We start from the raw sequence: 24110 nt of genomic DNA, 5'->3' as shown, positions 1-24110 counted from the left end.
AACTTTTACAATATTATACTTCACAATGTCAGTGTCGAAAGCTTTAATATGACCAGCTAAAACCGAGATAAAAATGTTAGTTTTAACCTTTAACCCTTTCACTTTTTTTTATTTTATTTTTTTTATTCAAAACTTTGTTTCACAATACAAAAACAGTTTTTCATGGTAAAATGCAATTAATAAAGCACATTTATATTATACGCCAGGGGGAATTTATAAGTTTACAACAACATTTTCAAGTTTTCACATATATTGATAGTCTTATAATCGCTTTCTGGTTGTTTGAAAATTTGATGGAGGTTATGTATTGCTTGAGCTCACCGTTAAAAGCAGTAAAGGAAGTTCTTTTTTTTTTAATTAACTTACATTTGTGAATATGAAATTTTGCCATAATAAGGTTGATAATAAAAGTTATGTTGGCTTTTTCCTTGTTTTTTTCAGGTCAGGGAGCCCAAACAGAACATTCCTCCAAAACAAAATAAAATCACCATCAACATTGATAGCAACAAAATTACAAATATCACTCCATAGTTTTTGCACAATAGGGCAGAGCCTAAACAAAATGGGTCACAGTTTCAGCATGTCCTACAGAACAGAAAGTACAATTCACATCAAATTTAACCCTTTCACTTGTAACGAATTATTGTACTGTTTGTTTGTTTTTCTTTCTCTCGCTTAATCTCGCGATACTTCATGCCAGACGCGCGCGCGCCCTCCTCGCGCACGTCGGAGGAGCTGAGTTGGAGGATCATGGCGGAGCGCAGGAGACACAAGAAGCGGATCCAGGTAACATCATTCAGTTCTTTAACAAACAAAACCACAACCCGCGTCAGGTTAAGAACAACAACAACCACAACAAACAAACCAACAACAAGACACACACGTTTACGACTTGTTGCGGGGCGACTGTGAACGGCAGCATAGCATCCCCCGCGAGGAGGAGCCGTTAACGGGATGGCTGAAGGCAGCTAGCAGCATTAGCCAGAGCTAGTTAGCGAAAACAAATGTCAGTATTTCTGTTTGGAGGAGTACATGTCCGAGTGTAAACAGTGTGTTAGTTAGTTTATCGGTTTCTCTAACACGGTGGTTAACGCAGTTTAACACCGTTACCATGGCACCGAGCTGTGTAGATTCAGAGCCGTTTGCAGCGGGGTTGTTGAACAACTGTGCTGAAGGTTTGCATCAGGCTAAGCTGCGTCAGCTCTAAGCAGACCGTGTTTACATAACGTGGAGCTATCTGTGCGATTTCTTTTTTTTAAATTAAGCAATAGATACTAACAACTAATATGTAAAAGAGTTAGCAGCACAGTGTGTCACAACAAGAGGTTAACAAACACTGCTGCTGCTGCTCAGGTGGCGGCAGCAGCAAGATGGAGTGGAAGATTAGATCAGATGATTTGAGGTAAAGCAACAGTTTATATAGAGTCTGTCCAGGTTCATTCAACTTTTAACACAACCACCCGTGTACATGTGGACAGAAAAAGTCAATCTCAAGTCTTTCCTTAAAACAACACACCAGATTTCAGATCAGTTAACGCCATTATAGTGTAAAAAACAAACAAACGGTGATGGTCACACAACTTCACATTAGAATAGGACAGAATGACGTTATTGTCTTTGCAACAAGCACAGAGAAACTGAGAGGTCCAATCCCCCTTAGGTGCTGTTAAAAAGAGAAGTACAATATATATGTGATAGATAAACACTATCTTGCTAAAAACAACTCTGTGATTGCATGTTGTGTTGTTGCACATGTTTCAGCCAGTCAGCTGCATTAAGTGCAGTTATGGCTCTTGCATAAAAGCTGTTTCTCAGTCTATTAGTTCTTGACCTCAGAGTCATTAACCACCTGTGAAGTACAGATGAAGACATGATAATGTGATGCTTAAGTTTCTCTTCCAGTGAAGTGAAATTTAAGTTCCAGTTCTCTGTTTTTGATCCATCTATTCCTCTTTAAGCCAAGTGTGTTAGACGTCCTCGTTGAAGGCTGAAAACCCACCATCAGATTCATGTAAAACTTTCATCACTGAAGACTGCATTTTCTTTATCTTGACCCGGACCTTTGTTATCACAAAGACCAGCTGTTAAAATAGAGTTTCAGATTGATGAAACCTGTGTACTATCTGTGAAAACACAATTTTTATCACATTTAGACCACATTGGACCAGGTCAAGATCAAAGGTTGCTATGCAGACAGAGACTATATGTAATCAAGGGGTAAGGGTCAGCTTTACTTTCTCTGTGCATACACATCATCAACCCTGCGATCCTTTCAAAGTTAGTTTTACACGTATCTGTAAGTGGGAATGTAACACTTACACATAACTTTTTTTTACTCTTATGTTGATACTTTATTAAGGAAAATTCAAAATTAAAGCATGTGTCCTTAAACAAACTCTTGCATTTAATGCACAGTATTATCCCACAATGCAGTGCACAGAGGAAATGCCAAGGCAGCTTGAAAAACGAAACAGATTAAACATTTTGCAAACTGTGGAATTTTTTTAATTGGACCTGAAACAAAGACTTGATTACTCGATTGCCAGAAAATTATTCACTACTACTACTACTACTACTACTACTTTGATAATCGATTAATCATTTCAAGTTTTTAAACAAATTTGTCAAACATTTTTAATGTGTACTACAGATCATCTTAGTCATGTTATTGTAAACTCTTCGTCTTTGGGCTGTAGGACAGACTAAACAAGACATTTGAAGATGGAGAGAGACCATGATGCATTGCTGTTGGATATTCATAACAGTATATTGAGAAAGGGTGAATTGTTTCTACTCTGCTTCTAATTTATCTCGCCCTTTATAGGCAGCAGCTTGTGGTTCTGTTGAACTGTACTCTGCTGTATAGTGAGTTCGTTGTTTCTAATATTTCACAGCGTTGTCGATAAACTCTATAGTGTCTAAACTAGACATCTTACATGATTTCACTACCCACAAATGTGTTAAAGTTATAGATGATAGTGTTGTGAATTTGCCTGCTGTGAACAGAGTCTGTGGGCGACATTATAACTGTGCTGCTGTTTGACTTCAGCTGCATTGCACATACGCTCTTATCTCATTTACGACTATATTGCAACTGTAAGAGGCTCGTCCACCACTGCCATTATCAGCCTGCATTACACAACAGTTACCTCCTGTTTTGACACAATTCTCAAAAAGCTGTTTAATTGTGCTTCACATTATAGCCCTGAAGCACTGGGCTAGGTTTAAAGCCACAGATATTAAATGGATGTGTTCTTAATTACAATGTATAAAGTGCTCTGATTCTGCATTTTATCCATTCAAATTGAATCGATGATTAGTCAACTCAATATTAGAAACATATTTTTTTTAGTACCACAAACCACAGCCATCATAATTTACATTCAGTCTTTTTTGCAGACTTATTATAATGTGACGGACGGACGTCAGTGAGCTTCAGTGCAGTAGGGAGGGACCTTGGTGTAAATATGAAGCAGCACTTCATCTCCCTGTTAGTGTGAGGACACGATGTTGGGGACGACGTGCACCATAAACTGACCATAAAGCTGAATCAACACCTCTCTAACACAGCTGCTCCGTCTTCACAAACCCTCGTGCAGGAAGGATTTACTGCAGGGCTGCTGGCTGTACTGGACAACGTTAGTTTTAGGCTCTATCCACACCATATTTATTTTGACGTGTGGACAAGATAAACGGATATGTTTGTCACATCCCGGCCACAGCTATGCGTTAGGTTGCTATAATTCGCTATTTCCTCTCTCTCACCACACTCGCCACTTTGTTTACAAACAGTTGTGGAAGAAATGGATGTGTACACGATAGTATTTTTATTTTCCAGCCATCTGATTGGTCAGCGGGGTTATGACATGTTCTACGACAGTGTTTATGCGTATTCGTTTGTGGACATGGAATACCCAAACTTGTGTGGACGGGAATATTTAACACAGTAAAAACTCTGTGTATAAAAATATATGTGTGGATAGAGCCTTTTAGGCAGGTGTAGGGATGTCATGATTATAGATTTTCTCGGTATGATTATTGTCAGAGAAATAATCACGGTATCACGATTATTACAGTATGCATTAATTAACTTCACAACACTATGAATATGTAAAATCAAATATAGTCAAAAATATTACACAAAATACTTAATGTCTATTAATGTAGGACCAATTATTAATCCCCAAGGGGAAGTGTTTGAAATATTCAAGTCTTTAATTGTCATCTACTGTATATACCAAATGTTTAACTTCATTTTAATATTCAATGTTACGTTGCGGTAAGTGGAGCGGTGCATTTACCTTTACTTTGGTGCTGATCTGCCGATACGGTTCCAACATGATATTTTATGGAAAATATCCATTTCCATCACACAACAGTTCATTTCTTTAAAAAAAAAAATCATAATTCGTATTGATAATGCATATGTAAGTCAGCACTGTGTTTCACAGCGTTCTTGAGTTGAAATGTTGCGGCGTGGACATCTGTTGCTACGACTCCGAGTGTAGCTTGGATATAGATTTCAACAGATTTGGTCTTGGTATGGTGCACTCGCAGTTTTCACATACTGAGTCTGTGACTGTGGCCAAGAGCGGAGAGCTGCTGCTGCCAGCTTCATGGGCAGCGAGTTAAAGGAGACCAGCTAATCCCCATGAGATTAAACCAGGTAGATCATACGGACGCTGACAGGAGGAGGGGGGCTTTCTGTGGGTGGGGGGGTGTCGTGTAACTGAGCTGTGTGACGGATACCTGCTTCTTTAAACAAAGGCTCGTTTGATGGTCTTGTCTTCTCCTGTTTCACTTAAAGGCTCAGATATGATAACACAAAGTTAGGAGACAGTTGTGTAAAGAATCAAAATCAAACATCGCCACCACCGCCACTCGCCACCTCCGGGCGAAGCCATTATGTCAATTCAGCTGCTGAATGACAGTAACATCTGAGTCATAACCTGTTTCAGATGGAGGTAGAAACTTAGCTGGAGGAATGAAAAAAAGGTGCAATTTGATTTTAAAGTTGCGATGCACCCTCTGATGCTTTCATTGACAGTGAATCTTTTTTTTTTCTTTGACACACAGTGTTGTTATTGTTATTATTATAACCTTTATTTAAACTCGGAAATATATTGAGGAGCAACCTCATTTACAATACAGCCGAGACAAAACACAAAACATTTGAGGACAAGACACAAAACAAAACGTTTGAAACATACATAAGCATATCCGAAATACCAAAAAGTAAAAGTGACAAAGATAAATTGAAAACAGAAAGTCTAGTTAAAAAACAGGAGCAGTTGGAGGTAAAGTAAGATGCCGTTATGGATTTAAATTGTCCTAATGATAAAAGTGTGGTAAGTTTCAGATGGTTTTGCATAGTGTTCCAGGTTGCAGGTGCACAGTAAGAAAAACTGGACTTTCCAAATTCAGTGTTAACAGAGGGAACCTGGCTGCAGTGTGAGCCAGTCCTTTGACTGTGTATGATAGAGACTTGCATTAAAAGATACTAAAGAGTTAATATACAGTAGGATGGTAAGAGGCCAGTGGGGGCTTTAAAAATAAATAAAATCCAGTGTCTGTCTGTCTACGCCTGTTAGTGTGCCATATGATGATATACAACAGTTAAAGTGCGTGCATTTGAGAAGTTGCAATGAGCAAAATGTTTGTCATTTATGTCATAATCATTACCAGACACAGTCACGTTTCTGTGTTGTTGACATGATGTGGGGGCGACCACGTTAAAGCAGCAGTTGCACATTACCACGACATATGACATTCAAACTTTGTTCAGCAATGGCCCCGAAGCTGTTGGTTCAACACGGTAATCATTAACAAAGCCTTAGTTTGTGGTTTTTTAGATTTAAAAGAAGACGACACAGTTCAACAACACTGCAGAACAGATCTGACTGTAAAACGACTCAGGGTGCACCACCACCACCACCAACTTCAGTATACATGATAATTATGACAGTATGTTGTTGTGTAGGTGGCTTGTAAATGCCTGTATTATATCCACTTGTGTTGTGGTGAGAGCTGGATGATTCGTAGGTCACTCCTCCTACCTTAAGAACAACTAATGTAACACAGGATTTGGATGACGTCTTTTGTTTCCTGCCTCGTGTCTCAGATGTTTGGCCGGATTGATCCAGTATGATCCAGTATGATCCAGTATGATCGGCTGGAGTTAAAGTGTCTGTTCTTCTCAGTCAAGTGTTTTCAGCATAAATTATGTTAATTATCTCACCAGGGCTTCAACTTGGCTATTATTTTCATCATGGGGTTTTTTTCTAATTAGTCAGTTTGTCTTGACTCTAAAGCATCGTCAGAAAATAGGGGAAAATGAAGGTATTAATTTATCAGGGGGGACGTTTTTATTAAATAACCTGGAAAAAACACTCTCATGCTGGAAACATCAGTCACTTGACATTTTCATTTCAAAATGAACATCAGTGATCAAAAAAATACATAAAAATAGTTTTTTTAATGAATGAATGAATTTATTTATTTCGGTATATCAAGCTTATATGACCGAAAGGGTGTAGGTTGAAGCCAAAGCTTATATACCCCTACCCCTTTTACCTTAAAAAATTAAAATTAAAAAAAATTAAAAAAAATATATATACGCATTAATACAATAGGATCAGATCACAGACATTTGAAATTAATCAGTACACTTACATTTCTGATCACAACAAAATAAAGAATTGTACACAGCGCAATACCCAAAATAGTACAAAATCATTGAACTTAATTTTCCATACTGTAACGAGTAATTATGATGTTCTTATAAAGTTTTTTAAAGCTGACTAGAGTACAGCATAATTTAATATTTTCAGGACAATTATTCCAGATGTTAACCCCTCTAACAGAAAGACAGTGATTTTTTACAGTAGTTCGAGTCTTTGGTTTCTCAAATAATAGTGGTCTTCTCAGGTTATAACTGGAATCCTTCATTTTAAACAGATTCTGGATATCTTGAGGAAGAAGTTTATTTTTTGCTTTGTACATGGTTTGTATTGTAATGTAATCAACTAAGTCCCTGAATTTCAAAATGTTCAGGCGACTAGAAATGTTCAGGCGACTACAAATGTTCAGGCGACTTTCTTTCACTTGACTCATAAATGAATCAACTAAAAGGTCCAGCTCCATGTCCTGCTGTAAAAAAAAACAAAAAAAACAATTGGTTTTCTGCCTGTAGTTCAGTGTCAGAAAATAAAATAATAAAGCATCATTTCACCAGAGTTTGACTGTGGCTCTGTTTCTCTGAGTGTGTGTGTGTGTGTGTTTGTGTGTATTAATCTGTGTGTTTGTGCGACCCTGCAGGAGGTGAGCGAGCCCACCAAGGAGGAGAAGGCAGTGGCCAAGTACCTCCGATTCAACTGCCCCACCAAGTCCACCAACATGATGGGCCACCGGGTCGACTACTTCATCGGTGAGTGTCTCGTGTTTCCGTCGATGCCAAGTCAACACACGACCGACCTCGGAGACTCAGCCAGGAGAAAAAAAAAGCTGCCCTGTGTCTGTCGCCGTCGAGCAGCACAGACTGGAGTGTTTACCAGACGGATTCACTTGTTTGAGCGTCTCTCTCTCTAAATGAATCCACCGCTGTGTTGAAACGTCTGCGCCACGTCGCTGAACAGTTGTCAAATTCTTAAACAAATGTTTCCGCTGCTGCGTTTTCCTCCCACACAGGATTTATAGTTGGTACAGAGGAATCCATGTGGCTGCGTTGGGAAATGTTCTTACAGTAACTCTTAAGTAGTCGTGGGTGAAGTAAGGTTTCTCCTCCTCCTCCTCATCATCATCATCATCATCATCATCACTGTCACATGACCTCAGCTGTGCTTCTTCACTCGTCTGGTCCCATTTGTTTTACTTGTCAAATGAAGCGAAGAGCAAAGAGCGAGGTGCTCACCTGGTGGCTTGATCCAGGCGTCTTCAAGAAGCTGCTGCAGCTCCACTGTCGATCCAAGTCTCTTCTGTCTCTGCATGTTGATCCCAGACTGACTCCATCTGTTGCTTCCTGTTGCTGAGGCTGGTTTCAGCTCTGCCTGTTTCTATCTCAGGTCATTTTCCTGCAGCAGAATGAATTTTGCACGAATAAGACCAGGCTTTACATGATCAGATCACCAATGAATTAGTTTAAATAAACCGATAACCAATCACGATCCGATCAATATGTCTATTTAAATAACTTGTTTATTTCCTGTGTATACTTATGTACTGTTAAAGGGATAGTAGCCCTTTTTTTAAGTGGGGTTGTATGATCTACAAATAGCCCCTAAGTACTTTAATTGCAGTAGAAGACTCTCTGCACTCCTCCCGTTAGCAACGCCAGCCCATAGCCCTGCCCAGAGATTTACAACATACAGTGTTGTGAACAGACCCAAAGAAACGGCCTATTTTCACGGCCTAAAAGAGGTTTTATGTGAAAAAAAAGTACACAGTTCCATTGTTCGCTATAATATAATTTTTTCCAGCCAGGAAAAACGCAGTTTTTAATTGGACCTAACCAACTCACATATCCCTCCGCCCAGGGTTAGCGCCCGCCGATCAGCAGTTGGTTAGGTCCAAATAAAAACTGTGTTTTTCCTGCACTTTGAGGGGCTGGAAAAAATTATATTATAGCGAACAATGGAACTGTGTACTTTTTTTTCACATAAAACCTCTTTTAGGCCGTGAAAATAGGCCGTTTCTTTGGGTCCATTCACAACACTGTATGTTGTAAATCTCTGGGCAGGGCTATTATGGGCTGGCGTTGCTAACGGGAGGAGTGTAGAGAGTCTTCTACTGCAATTAAAGTACTTAGGGGCTATTCGTAGATCATACAACCCCACTTTTAAAAAAAATGCTACTATCCCTTTAACTGAGTATCAACAATGAGACGTGTCTGTTTTGCTTTAAACAAACAAGCAAAGCAAAATAGACACGTCTCATGGCTACGTTTTTTGAATCTTGAATCATTAGCTAGCAACATCATCACTAGTGAACAAACATGTCGGTGCCGTGGAACTTCTTCAGAGTAAATGAGACAGAAAAGCTGAAAAGCTTCAACACAACAATGACGTCATTGATCAGATGGGTGACATTAAGACATTACGGCCGATCTCACAAGTTGTGCCTAAAACATGACTGATTTTCTTTCTGTCAAATGTTTTTTACAAGATAATCCCCCTGTAACACACGCGGACAAACGGGACTGCATTGGTACATGAAACATGATATTACGTTAGCTTGTTATTAAACTATGCCTGTCCTGAAACCTCCCGCTTGCTCCTGTGGTTATCTCTCTCTCACGTGAGTTTGTGTACCTGTCTGTATGTGTGTGTGTATCTACCTGAGCATGGGAGTTGCTTCACTTACCCTCTCCGTAGTTACCGCTTCTAGGCCCGGTACGACCCGGCGCGACCGGACTCTGCGAGGCAGTAGCTCAGGGCGTCCCCGTCGCTACACGGCCACGGCAGCTCCACAGCCGGCCAGCTCGCTCGACTCGGCACTTGGTTCTTAGTTCATTTGGTGTGTGACTCTGGTGCGGTGTGTGGGTGTGTGTTTGTCGCCAACGTGGTCTCCTCGTGAAGACCTGCCGCTCTTCGTCTCGAAACCCCGGAAGTCGTCTCTCACTTCCGCCTCCAGCCCAGGTGATATGGGTCAACCAAACTCCGCCCACTCATTGGGTTAAGTGAGCTACCTCCCATCTCGTGATATGTTTCTGTGTTGTGTATTTGTGGATCAGTCTACCTCCACCTCACCTGGCCCTTACACTTCACCTGCTTCACATCTCCCAGGGGAGTTCATAACACCCCCTGTAACATTTAGTGGCCCACTAACACTGTAGGTTTTACTAACGTCCGCCTCTTTAATGTGTCCCCCGTTTAGCCTCCAAGGCAGTGGACTGTCTGATGGACTCCAAGTGGGCCAAGGCCAAGAAGGGAGAGGAGGCGCTGTTCACCACCAGGGAGTCTGTGTTGGATTACTGCAACAGGTCAGTGTCTCCTATTAGTGAAGAATCATTTATCATATGAAGGATTTTTGGTAACACTTTACTTGAATAGGTATTCATAAGATTGACATAACACTGTCATAACCATGACACAACAGCTGTCATAAACATCAATGAATACTTATGACAGCTGTCGTTAAGTGTCATTCGGTAATTTATGTCGCTTTTAATGCAAAGTTGACATTGTTTGAGATGTTTTTGTTCTGACAACTTGACATAAAGACAATTTAAACTGTCATAGCAGATCTAATTGACCCTTCGCGTAAGCCCCGCCCCCTTGGTTACTGTTGCTACGGCAGGCAAGCTTTCACTCCCAGCCATGCTCCTGGCAGTATTTGGTATCGATTTCAAAGGAAATATCAGCAAATTTCTGGATAAACTGTTCTGAGATAATAGAGAGAAGAAGTCACAAAGATCATTCATAGTTTTCAGTGACGTGACTCGCGCAGGAGGATAAAACATCTGTTCAACGACACGACTGGACAATGTACAGAGCAGCAGTAAGGACCGGTCATTTTACCGTCTATCAACCCACGAAGACTTACGTCATCTCACTGGTCATGAAACGTTGTCAAACTGCAAGTTTTTGGGCGATTGTGAACCACATACAGCTTTCGCTGCTGTTTTGTTTTCTCCCACCGCTGTATCAGTCAGTGAAAGCAGTCCCTGCCTGGAGGATCCCTCGCCTAAAAGCCCAGGTAAAAGCCCTAAAAGTACAGCTGTCATTTCGGAGGTGAACATATGGTTATCCCCACATTTACACTTGCTCAAGTCGAAAAAAAAGTCAGCTCGTATCTGAACATCTCTATATTGCTGCTGCCGCCGCCGCCACCGCCATAGTAGCAGCAGCAGCAACAACATCCTTCTCTACAAACAAATGTTTTTCGTTTTTAGTCTCAAAATGTGTCCACAAAAGCAAACGTAATGACTCACTGCGGAAAGCTTGCCAGGCCTATAGTTTCGGTTGCTAACGTAGGATTGGACAATAGCCGTTTGTGGGAGGAGTTGGCGAAGGGTCAATTGCCAAACTTTAAAAATTGTGTCAAGTTCTCATAACAAGGACATCTCAAATAATGTCAACTTTGCATCAAAAGTGACATAACTTACCGAATGACACTTAACGACAGCCGTCATAAGTATTCATTGATGTTTATGACAGCTGTTATGTCATGGTTATGACAGTTTTATCAATCTTATGAATACCTATTCAAGTAAAGTGTTACCGGATTTTTACTCCCAAATAAAGTCAAATTTTCTGACATATTTATTTTCTTAATAAAAATCCATAAATTGGGACTATCCAGCACAAATTCCTCAAAGAAAATCAGAAAATATTCACATTTTTAGAAGCTGGAACACATTTTTGCTTAATTATGCTGATTGAGGGGCGGTGCGTGGCGCAGTGGTTAGAGCGGCCGCCCCATGTAGAGGCTACAGTCCTCAACGCAGGCGTCCCCGGTTCGAATCCCGCGTCGGGCAGACCTTTCCTGCATGTCATTCCCCCTCTCTCTGCTTCCCCCCTTTCCTGTCTATCTCACTGTGCTATCAAATAAAAAGCAAAAAAAGGCCAAAAAATAAAATTATGCTGATTGAACCGACTAATCAAGTAATTGTCGTCATAATTTATAATTGTTGATGATTATAATTTGACAAAAGTTGTTTAATCATTCAAATACTTGAGCCTGTGCACACTGCTGGAGATTCATTTTTCATTTTTTTTATCTCTCTCGACGCGCTCTCTTCTTCCTCTGCAGACTTCTAAAAAAGCAGTTCTTCCACCGGGCTCTCAAGGTGATGAAGAAGAAGCCGGAGAAAGACGCCAAGAAAGAGAAGGAGAAAGAGAAGGCTAAAGGCGACAGCAGCAAAGAGGAGGAGAAAAAAGGGAAGAAGGAGAAAGAGAAAGAGAAGAAGAAAGAGTCTGAAGTTGCTGAAACCAAGAAGGAGAAAAGTGTAAGTGACGCAACACTCCTCAACCTCCGTCAGAAGATGAAACCACACACACCTGCCCAAACAAGACACTTTCATCACCGCTGGGAGTTATATGGCACAATAAGAAAAGTTCAAGTTCAAGTTCAAGTTCACTTTTATTTGTATAGCACAGTTAAAAAGACCTGTGACAGTCGTCCAAAGTGCTTCACAGAGCAGAGACAGAAACAAAGACAAATGCATGTGCAAGAAACAAAATTACATGCATACTATCACACATTCTCACACACAGACTTATGTACATATACATATACGGACATATGCGCATACATACACATACGCAAATGCAAATGTGCACAGCTACAGTAGTCATAGACAACATTGCACATAGATATTTAAACAAAAAACTCGCCAGGATCAGAAGTCCTTATGGATCCGAAGGCCAAGGAGAAAAGGTGCGTTTTTAAGGCACACTTAAACCTCTCCATGGATCCCGCATGTCTAACATGTAATGGGAGGCTGTTCCATAGTCTGGGAGCAGCCACAGAGAAGGCACGATCACCCTTGGTTTTTAATTTTGACCTTGGTGCATCCAGCAACAACTCACTGGATGACCGTAGATTTCTGGCTGGATTTCGGATTTGTATAAGGTCTGCTAGATATAGAGGAGCCAGACCAGTTAAAATCTTAAAAACAATTAATAACACTTTAAAATCAATTCTAAAGCGGATAGGAAGCCAGTGGAGGGAGGCCAGAACAGGGGTGATGTGTTGATGTTTTTTAGTGCCGGTCAAAAGGCGAGCAGCAGCGTTTTGCACCAGCTGCAGGCGACGGAGTGAGCTCTGGTCTAGACCAACATATAATGAATTACAAAAATCGAGCCTACATGTTACAAAGGCATGGATAACTCTTTCCAAGTCATTAAAAGATAAATAAGGCTTGACTTTTGATAAAATACGAATTTGGTAAAAAGACCCTTTTACCACTGAGTTGATTTGTTTCTTAAAATCAAGTTTACTATCGAAAGTAACCCCAAGGCTTTTTATAAAAGGAGTGGTGTTAAAAGCAAGGAGATCCTGACCATAAATTGTGTGTAGGCTGCCTTCAGGGAGGCCAAATACGGTGACCTCGGTTTTATTTTCATTGAGGTTAAGATGACTCAGGCTCATCCAGCTCTTGACGTCAGCTAGACAGGCTAGAAAAGATTTCAGAGGATCCTTAGAGGACAGCTGAAGAGGGAGGTAAATCTGTACATCATCCGCATAACAATGGAAGGAGATGTTGTGCTTACGGAAGATAGATCCCAGAGGCAGCATGTACAATGAAAATAACAGAGGGCCTAGAATTGAACCCTGTGGCACTCCGCATGTGAGGGGGGCCATAACAGAGGAGAAAATGCCCAACTGCACAGAAAAACTCCTATCAGTCAAGTATGACCTAATCAGCGTGAGGGCTGACCCTTTTATGCCCACATGGTGCTCCAAACGTGACAGCAAGGTCCTATGATCAACAGTGTCAAATGCTGCAGTTAAATCCAAGGTCATTAGCATTGCTGCACATCCTGAGTCCAGGGTTATACAAATGTCATTAAAAACTTTAAGCAGGGCTGTTTCACAGCTATGACGTGGTCTAAAGCCAGACTGAAATTTTTCAAAAATGTTATGTGAGACAGAATGTGCTTCAGACTTAGTGGCTGATAACAGATGAAGATGTTTAGTTAACGTTTAATGGATCTGTTTGGATCCATTTGAAGCTGTGTCTTTATCAGACTGTGTTGCGCAGACTGGTTTCAGTTCTGCGTGTTTGCTTTATGACCAGTCAGAGTTAACGTGACACAGCTGATCTGATCTGATTGGCCTCATGACCCGACAGTAAACGGGTGGATAATAAAGTACAGAGTCACAGATCTGTAGAAGAGACAGAGACAAGAAGAAGCTTGTGTGTCAGTGAAAAGAGAAATTATCACAGAGTGGAAAATGAACTGGATGTTAGGGCTGGGACAATACGCTTTTCTCCCGATTCGATTCTTCTACGATTTTTTGGATGGCGATTCGATTTAAATTGCGATTCTACGATATTGCCAATTCTCTCGATTTTTAGTCTGCATTTTTAACTTTTATCTGCACACAAATACTGTAGGAGCCTATAAATTAACATACTCCATTAGCTGAAGTGAACCTAAACCCTTTTCAAAACCTGTACTCTCTGTATGTAAAAAAAAAAGGGTAACAAATGCACATTGCACAATATTTTAAAAAATTCCAAAATAAAAAATTCCCCAAAAAAATCGATATTTGAAAAAAAAAAAAATCGATTTAAAAATCGTCAAAAAAGATATCGCATAAATCTACAAATCTACATATATGCAGGGTCATGTCAGCAGCCGATCTGGCCTGTAAAATGAGTGATCACCATAGACTGTAAAAAATATGGACGTAGCGTCCGTGACATCACCCATTGGTTTTGGGGAGTCGTTTTTGTGACTCAAATATGGTGGCCTGAACAGCGCCATGTTGGATTGGCCGGCCGAGAACCCGCCCACTGGCCTCGAAGCAGCTGTCCACCAAGCTGCTCGGACCTGTCACTCAACGTTTCTGCGCCCTGATTGGCCAGAGTTTTAACCTAATAACAGTAAAACGGTAGAGTTAAAAAAAAAAATCACCCCCCTCACCGTGCGTTCACACCTAACGCGATGGACGCGATGCCATCGCCCGTAACGCGAGCATCGCGTCGCTTGACATATTTGTCACATTTTTCACCATCGCTTCATCGCGCTATGATGCAACCCACCTCCTGCTATTTTCTTTCTCTCCTCAACCATGGCTGAGAAATAATAATAAATATAAATACATATAAAATATTCACAAGGAGGAAGCTGTAGGTCCTCTGACCCTCTGCAGGCATTATCTTTTTTTATTACGACCGCGGTAAAAGTACGACGTCGTGTCATAAAGCTCCGGGAAACGGCCATGGATGTATATTATTGATCTGAGGAAAACACACACAGCCCCTGGGTTTTTTTTTTTTTTTACACAGCCACGGGTTCTCTGAAGGAGGGTCTGGTGAGCGAGACTACAGCCACAGTGATCTTCTCCACCATGTTTTGAAATGTGTGTCTGCAGCTGTGTCGGTGACGTGGTTGAATATCAACACTGATTGGATGTCGCGGCACAGCGTCACGCGATGTCGCTTGAAAAGTTCAAATTTTTCAACTTAAAGCGATGGACGCGATGATGCGATGGCCGCGTCATCGCTTCATCGCGTCGCTCGTATCGCCCGAAACGTGCCGCCCGACGCGCCATCGCATGTCATCGCGCCATTTACATTGACTTTTAATGGAAAGTTGTGGCGTTCATCGCGTCCATCACGTTTGGTGTGAACGCACCGTCAGAGTGTGTGCGGGGGTAGAAACTATCGATTGAGACCAAAAAACGTTCTGACACCAGGCTTTTAACTCTTTCACTGCCAAAGACGAGTTATCTCGTCTTAGCGAATCCAAGCGTAGTCTGCCAAAGACGAGATAACTCGTCTTAGCGTTTTTTTAATGGCAACGCCATGCTGAATGTCTTGCCCTACTCCTCTGTGAAGATCAGACTTGTATCATCAAAATAAAGTGCAGAAAAACACATTTGGATTGAGAGATGTAAAAAATATAGCGTATCCCCCCCCCCTCACGGAGCGGTGCGGGTGTCTGACTGCAGCGCGCCGCTCCGTGACACTCTGGCCGCCGGTGAGAGCTTAGGGGGCGGCGGCGGGGCTCATGGCGGCTCGGCAGCTCGTCGAAGCTCTGTGCAGCTCCGTGATACAAAGCACAAACGTTAGTAACAACAACCCCGTCGATCGCTCGTCGTTAGTCATCAAGAGCGTTTGGAAAGTCGCCAGATTTTGCGAGAAATCACTCGGATAGCAGCTTGAAAATCCTGCGATCTACAGTAGTGTGGATGAGGAACGGACGGCGCCGGCGAACGTGACGAGAGGTAAACGTGGTGGGAGTGTCTGTACTCTGTTGTGAGCGCACATGTCTGTGGCTGTGAGTTCAGGGGGCGTCAGCCAGAGCTGTCGGCTGTGTGTGTGTAGATGTGTGTGAGACAGAGAGAGTGAGTGAGACCGCTGCCTGCTGACCAGAGGAAGCTGGATCTGATCTAAAGCGCCGTGTTTCGGCTACAAAAACCTGTCGAACTGATCCGCGCGCGCGCGCGCGCGCACACACACACACACACACACACAGACACACACGCACGCACACACACACACACACACACACACGTATGCACACACGTATGCACACGCACACGTCACGTACGCACACACACTAAAAAAAAGGAAAGAAAAAGTTGTAACTCAAAGAAAAGAAAGAAAAAAGGCTGCAGTAGTGTGTGTCAGTAGCTAAATATTTTGTCTTTTGTCATCAAAAGTCATTTGTCAGTGTTGATTTAGTTGTTGTTTACAAGAGAACAACTGTACAGATGTTGAGGCGTCACTAAAGCAAAATATAAAGGAGCCAATTGTACTGGTTCACCTGAAAATGACAGCCGACACAAAAACCTCTTTTTCTCAAGATTTTGGTGCCAAAATGGCATTTTGGGCTAAACTAACCTATATTCAACCGTCAATTTCACAAGACTGGAACAAGATAGAAACAAACAGGTTTTTTTGCTGGAAACTAGAGACCCTCTTCTTTCCTTTGATGGGTTGAATGTGTATGTAGTAACAGTACATAATATTATGGTGGGTCTACGGAAATCAGTCAAAAAGCTGGAAAATGCCTGGCAAGCTGGAGGAAGCTGCTGTGAGAATGGCTGGCAGTCAAAGAGTTAACATGTTAATTGAGGATGTAAAGTCGGCTATTTTAACATGGGGGTCTATGGAGAATGCTCCCTTCTGACACCAGCCCCAGAGGAAGCCGAGGGGATTGCAGTTTTTTGAACGCGGAAGTGAGCTTCACTTCTCAGACCGACAACTGCCCCCTTGGTGATCACAGAGGAAGGTCAGAGGTTTGTGACTGAGCTGCCTGAGGTCACTTTAGTTTTGATGTAAACACCGACGTCTGCTCAGTCATTGGTTTGAATGAGGCCATTCAGAGTCTCTGGCAAACGACCACTGGGCCACCTGATGAAGAAGTTGAACCAGACTCAACTTTTATCGTATTGGCCGGTCAAACACGTGCAAACATGGGAGATTACTTTCACTCCACATTTTTACTATTTACTCAACAATTTTCTTGGTAAAAGATCAAATAGTTCCCACTGTTTACATTTGCAAAATCTGGATTTCCTGAATCATATCACCTCACCATTACTTGAAATAACACAAGACAGGATTTGTATTCATAACATGAAAATGTACTCTGCTACTTTATTTGAATTAACAGGACGACAGCCCCGGGACCCCGAAGAAGAAGAAAGAAGTGAAGAAGAAGTTTAAACTGGAGCCCCATGAGGATCAGCTTTTCCTGGATGGAAATGAAGTGAGTGAACAGAGAATAAATAAACAGAATTGTGTGTTTGTAACAAGAAACAAAACATAACACAAGCTTGTCTCTTTACTTCAGGTTTACGTGTGGATTTATGATCCGGTCCACTTCAAGACATTTGCCATGGGACTGATCCTGGGTGAGTCACGGCTTGGAAGTTAAACGTTAAACATTGATCGACTTTAAAACCACTTAATGTTTCAATGTTGTGGCTGATGGGTGTAAAATTAAGGCATATAAAAAATACCAAGCCCATCATTAAAACACAGTATTGGCTAATATGAGCCCAGATACTATAGATTACTACAGATTGATTGCACAGGCTGTGTGTCCAAATGGCATTTCTGTTCTGGCAGAAAGCTGTGGTTTAATCTGTGACATAATTTTAATTTAATGAAAATACATCTGATGCAGGATATAAATCTAATAAATAAATAATGACAACATACAAAAAATAAACACAAATATAGCATTAGAAACTTCAATAACCCTACATTATATAATTTAAATACATACTGTATGACAGAATAATCAAAAAAAAAAAGAAAAAGAACAAAACAAGGCTACAGTTTCATAACCTAGCTTTATAATTATTTGACCAGAAATGATCAAGTCTCTTTTTAAAAGAGTTCACTGACGGAGCCTGCGCTACATCCTCATCATTTTCACCACCATGGCCCCGTCCAGCTGCGACCACACACAGAAAAACAGCCAAAACAAGCTTTTCTTCCATTTTCTTGGTTACCACGGTGACAAGTCCTGCCCCTTCTGATTGTTTGTTTGCCTGAGAAGAAGGAGCTGCAGTGACGACGACACTCAGACCAGCGCCTTTCTGAACAATTCATTTTCATTTTCATTTCATTTTTGATTTATTTCATTCATGGTTCTCACATAATTGCACATATACATTGTGTACACATTTTCACCACGAATGAAAAGGAGCAGGATGAAGAAAAAACTTACCGGCAGCACTGTGACATCTGCACAAAAAAAAGGTGGAGCGCTCTGAAAAAAAAAGATGGAGGGTGCTGCAGCGCACACACACACTCCTCACTGGAGACAGGAAAGAAAATGCCGTTTGGACTCACATAATATATTCACTTACACAATGATTAAGACACAACATTATAATAATAGCTGTCTGGTTTAATGTGTCGGCTGATCATCATATGTTTCTGACTGCAGCTGATTTTAACATTTTGTCCTCACACCGTCTGTGTGTGTGTGTGTGTTCTGTGTTTCAGTCATCGCAGTGATCGCAGCCACGCTGTTCCCGCTGTGGCCGGCAGAAATGCGTGTAGGAGTTTACTATCTAAGTGTTGCAGCAGGCTGCTTCGTTGCCAGTATATTGCTTCTAGCTGTCGGTAAGTAAGAAAAGTCTGGACTCCTCAAGATTGTTTAGTAATGGGAGAATGATAGATAGATAGATAGATAGATAGATAGATAGATAGATAGATAGATAGATAGATAGATAGATAGATAGATAGATAGATAGATAGATAGATAGATAGATAGATAGATAGATAGATAATCATACACAATAGTATACAGAAACTTTGTCGTTGCACCAGCTCAGACAAATAAAACTGACCTAAAAACAACCAGATTAAATAGATAAATATAAAATGTGCACTATAGAAATACTGTAATTTGACTAGAATAAAAATGAGGAAAATGAAATGTATACACCAATAAATAATAAGTGCAATTGCTTTATTTGTATAGTAGCTGCTTTTGAGCAGAGAGGCAATTCAGAGTGCTCTATATGCTCAGCGGGATAAACACAAAAGCACATCGCTCGACTGCAGCTGCTTCAAAATGCAGCTGCTCGAGTTTTAACAAGGAAAAGGAAGTATGATCACATGACACCCGTTCTTAGGTCCTTACACTGGCTCGCTGTAAGTTTTAGAATTGATTACCTGAGTATTTGTCAGACATGCTTTTATATTATGAGCCAGGTAGACCCCTTAGGTCATCAGCAGCAGGCCTTCTGACTGTTCCCGGGGTCAGCACGAAAACTGGTGAGGCTGCCTTTAGTTATCATGCTCCAAGATTATGGAACAGCCTCCCCTTGCACATCAGATGTGCCCCAACATTAATATCTTTTAAGAAAACCCTGAAAACATTCCTTTTTAGCTGTGCCTTCCAGTAGTCTAGTATTATGCTTTTATTGCTTTTAACTGTGTTTTTATTCTTTTTTATACTATTTTTACTTTTTATTTACTTAATTATTTATTGATTTTTATTGTTTTTTTTACTGTTTTTACTGTGTTTTTATTTTTTATTTTAATAAATTTTTGGTGGCCCATTAGTATTGTTATTGTTTTTGTTGGTTTAATTGCCCTGTGGAATGCTCTGTAAAGCACATTGCGCTTCCACATGGAATATAAATAAAGTTTGCTTGCTTGCTTGCTTGCTATATAAGACAAATGAATGGTTTACAGTGAGTTTTAAATTGCAAAAAAAAGTTAAAATGGAGTGAAATGAAAAGATGAAGTAAAAGACAAGTGGAGCACAGAGCTGTCAGACCAGATACAGTGACCTGAACTAATCCGTCACAGGAGAACAGCAGAGGCTTCGATCTACATTTATATATTCCACTGAAGCTAAAGACAGAAGTCTGTGTGATTTGTTAAAGGGATAGTAGCATTTTTTTAAAGTGGGGTTGTATGATCTACAAATAGCCCGTAAGTACTTTAATTGCAGTAGAAGACTCTCTGCACTCCTCCCGTTAGCAACGCCAGCCCATAGCCCTGCCCAGAGATTTACAACATACAGTGTTGTGAATGGACCCAAAGAAACGGCCTATTTTCGCGGCCTAAAAGAGGTTTTACCTGGAAATAAAATACTCAGTTCCATTGTTCGCTATAATATAATTTTTTCCAGCCCCTCAAAGTGCAGGAAAAACACAGTTTTTATTTGGACCTAACCAACTCAGGTATCCCTCAGCCCAGGGTTAGCGCCCGCCGATCAGCAGTTGGTTAGGTCCAAATAAAAACTGTGTTTTTCCTGCACTTTGAGGGGCTGGAAAAAATTATATTATAGCGAACAATGGAAATGTGTTTTTTTTTTTCAGGTAAAATCTCTTTTAGGCTGTGAAAATAGGCCGTTTCTTTGGGTCCATTCACAACACTGTATGTTGTAAATCTCTGGGCAGGGCTATTATGGGCTGGCGTTGCTAACGGGAGGAGTGCAGAGAGTCTTCTACTGCAATTAAAGTACTTAGGGGCTATTTGTAGATCATACAACCCCACTTTAAAAAAAAAATGATACTATCCCTTTAAAGTTTCTGTATTTTAAGATTCATCTTGTTTCCTGTCTCCTCAGCTCGCTGCATCCTCTTCCTGATCATCTGGTTGGTGACCGGCGGGCGCCACCACTTCTGGTTCCTCCCCAACCTGACGGCCGACGTCGGCTTCATCGACTCGTTCCGACCGCTCTACACCCACGAGTACAAAGGACCGCGATCCAGCGGCGGCAAGAAGGGCTCGGACAAGACCGACGACAAGGACGGCAGCGCCTCCGCCAAGGCCCAGAAGTCCGACAGCGACGAGAAGTCGGACAGCGAGAAGAAGGACGCCGACGACGAAGACGAGGACGAAGAGGAGGAGAGCAAAGAGGCGGCGGGGCGAGAGGAAGAGGAGGAGGAGGAGGAGGAGAGCAAGGAGGGGGAGGGGGAGGGGGAGGGGACGGGGCCGGACCGCCACTCGGACACGGACAGCGACCGGCGAGAGGACGAAGGATCGCAACACAGCAACGGAAACGACTTTGAGATGATCACCAGAGAAGAGCTGGAGCAGCACACGGAGGAGGAAGAGGAGGAGGAGGAGGAGGAGGAGGAGGGGGAGGGGGACGAAGAGGAGGAGGCGGAGGAGGAAGACCGGGAAACGCAAGAGAGTAAAGAGGAGGGTGTGAGGAGTGAGACTAAAGGCCAGACTGCTGAAACATAAACTTCTTACAATCCCATCTCTCTCTCTACTTCTCTACTTCTCTCTCTCGTTCCTCCCCTCCCTCCCTCCTTCCTTCCCTCCCTCCTGTGAGTCAGGACCCGACAGTCGCCGAGGCCGAGCAGCCTCCTCCGTCTCTCACTGTCGAGATCTTCCACGAAAACTGCACCGATAGACCAGAACCAGGATAGATAGACACGACCCTGAAAAGTAAAAACAGCTGTGACAATGGGGGAAAATGTAAAAAAACAAAAAACAAGAAGGAGAAGGAGAAGAAGCATCATGGTGGATCTGATTCCTCCCACCCAAATGTTATTTATGTTAAAAAACAAAACTGCCACCGGATGTTTTGCCTGAGGAAGTTGTCACCACAATCCTATCAGACCAACAACAACTTTTTCTTTTCTTTATTTCTCATTTCTTCTGTTGTCATTTCAGCTCATGATGTTTTTATCCCGCCAGTGTTTGGTTTCATCTGGAGGATTTGAAGCTTGTCGAGCTAAAGCTAAAGACGTATTATTAGTTTCTCTGCCCTGTTGTTTGATTTTCATTGTCGTCAACTCGCGGAGATATAGCCTGAAAGCCCGTTTTCTTTTCTTTTCTTTCACCTTCTCTTTGTGTTGTTTTGGTGATCAGAGTCACATCCTGTTGAATGCCAGCGCGATCGCGTCTGATAGCTTTCTCAGGCAGCAGAGCGTAAAGCAAACTGACATGTGTCTTGCTTTGGAACGAAGAAGAAGCCGGATGGACCAAACCCTGTAGTTTACAATTTAAAAAAAAGAAAGAAAGAAAACACAAAAAACATTGAGGCTGGGTTGAGTATTTGGAGGAACAGAGTAGTTAGTTAACGGCTCTTTGAGGTACTTGGCATCATCGTCTGTAAGAAACTGTATTTTTCGGAGATGGCTGATCATAGTGCAATCCTCTCACGGTTTATGTTTGAAAAATGTGGGACTCATCTTTAGGATTAAAAATGTGAGCAACTGGGACACAGCTGGCGCACTTAATTTTCTTTTTCTAAAAAAAAACCAACAACAATTGCAGCATTTGTTGTACAACTAAAGGTAGAGAAGATATAAGATGGAAGATTTATCATTTTACAAACAGAACTAGATAATAAAGTGAAGCAAACTCTAGTGCCAAACACAACATGATAATGATGTTATGCATGCTGATGTAACGCTGGGATGGGAGAGTGAGAGCGACGGGTACATTTTGATAATCAACCATTCATCATTTTGTAACCGCAGTGTCAAACTTCTCACATCTTTGACAACATAAGGAGAGGGAGAGGAGGAGGAGAAAAAAAAAAGCACAGCATAAGGTTGTTGGTGTGTAGCTAAACAAATATTTTTTTGGTCTCAATGAAACCGTTTAAAAAAAAAAACAAGGTGTTCGCACTAGACTCCCATCCAAAACCAGTCCTGTCTAGTCTGGCACAAGCCGCCCGTCGTGTGTGAAAATAGTGGGCGTTTCTTCTTGAATCCAGCTCCGCCGCCACGTTCGAGCTCCACCGTTTCGTTCCCAGTGGGAGCCTGGCGCCCGGCGGCCGTGGTCCAAGCTGTTATTTCACATTATCTTCTGGCTAGAAAACGTCTTAGATGCTCTCTTTAGTCATAGTGAGGATTATATTTAATTAAGTATAAAAAAAAAATAGAAATGTATCATTTATATATGGATTCTATTGATATATCAAATATATACATACGATAATTACAGTCTATAAAACAGCTTTTTCCCTCCTTTTCTTTTGTATCGGGAATAATAATAATTATTATACCTCCTAAGTGTTTATAATGCTAATTTTTTTTTGTTTTTATACGATCATCAAGAGTGTACTCATTATTTAAAAAGGTAACGGGGATTAGAAAACTGTGGGAATTTATTAGATAACAGCATCTTTGTTTATTTAGTTGTTTTTTTTTTATACTTGCCACAGTAACGTTGTGTGATCTGGTTGGTCCTCGTGTATTTTTTTTTCTCTCACTAACAGCGGTGTCGGTCGTTAAAAACTGATGTTATAAAACAGAAAAAAAGTGACCACAGACAGAATCTGACGTGGCAAATATTTTTAACATGTTTCATATTATTCCATACAGTCGTCCTTTTTTGTTTTGCCTGAAATCGAAACTCATCTCGTTTGTCCTCCTGTTTACTTTAATCCCACTGAGGTTTGTAGCTCTTTGACTTTCTAACTCGCACACCGCCACGTTGTTGTTGCTCTTGTTTGTTTTCTTATCTTTCTTTTTTTTGTTTTTTTTCTGTTCTCCCCAAATGGGCAAAGTGCATCTCTGTGTCCGAGTTGCCAATCACTCTATATTGGCAAAAAAAAAAACCATTTCACACAAAAGAGAGAAAATAAATAAATGATTCTCCCCAATCGTTCTTGACTGTTGCACAGTATCGGTCTGTTGTATATTGTAGTATTATTACTCTCTATGCTGCTGCTTCTCATCGCACATTTCTGGGGGAAATAAAAGTGAAACTGTAAAACATCCATGTTTTATCTCTGGTCAAAAAAACTGTCTTTTGATCACCTAGTTGTCCACGTTTGGATCAGTGTCATTCTGAAGACTGTCTCATGCAATATTGGAGTATAATTTAATAAAAAATTGGATGTCTGGAAATATATCTGTATCTTATCATTGCAATAAAAATATAGAAAGCACACGACTATTGTGATATTTTCTCTGGGATATTTCTGGTTTGACGACGCTAGAACCAAAAATAAATCTATTAACTAATTCAATGGATAAATGATCATCTTTTT

The 24110-nt window shown here is 41.2% G+C and overlaps 1 protein-coding gene across 1 annotated transcript; it reads left to right on the top strand.

Moving 5' to 3' along the window:
• The first annotated feature begins 728 nt into the window (after positions 1-728).
• sec62 (SEC62 homolog, preprotein translocation factor) lies at positions 729-24008 on the top strand. Its single transcript, XM_085803793.1, has 8 exons — positions 729-786; positions 7318-7426; positions 9871-9976; positions 11749-11944; positions 17292-17387; positions 17472-17532; positions 18638-18757; positions 20721-24008. The coding sequence occupies exons 1-8, from the start codon at positions 751-753 to the stop codon at positions 21341-21343; spliced, it is 1347 nt and encodes a 448-aa protein (XP_085659919.1). The 5' UTR covers positions 729-750; the 3' UTR covers positions 21344-24008.
• Positions 24009-24110: the final 102 nt, after the last annotated feature.

Source organism: Trachurus japonicus, chromosome 17 (genome assembly GCF_045865225.1).
Source record: "Trachurus japonicus isolate A0001 chromosome 17, Traja_1.0".
In the NCBI taxonomy this organism is placed as follows: domain Eukaryota; kingdom Metazoa; phylum Chordata; class Actinopteri; order Carangiformes; family Carangidae; genus Trachurus; species Trachurus japonicus.
This window is presented reverse-complemented; position numbering and strand designations above follow the sequence as displayed.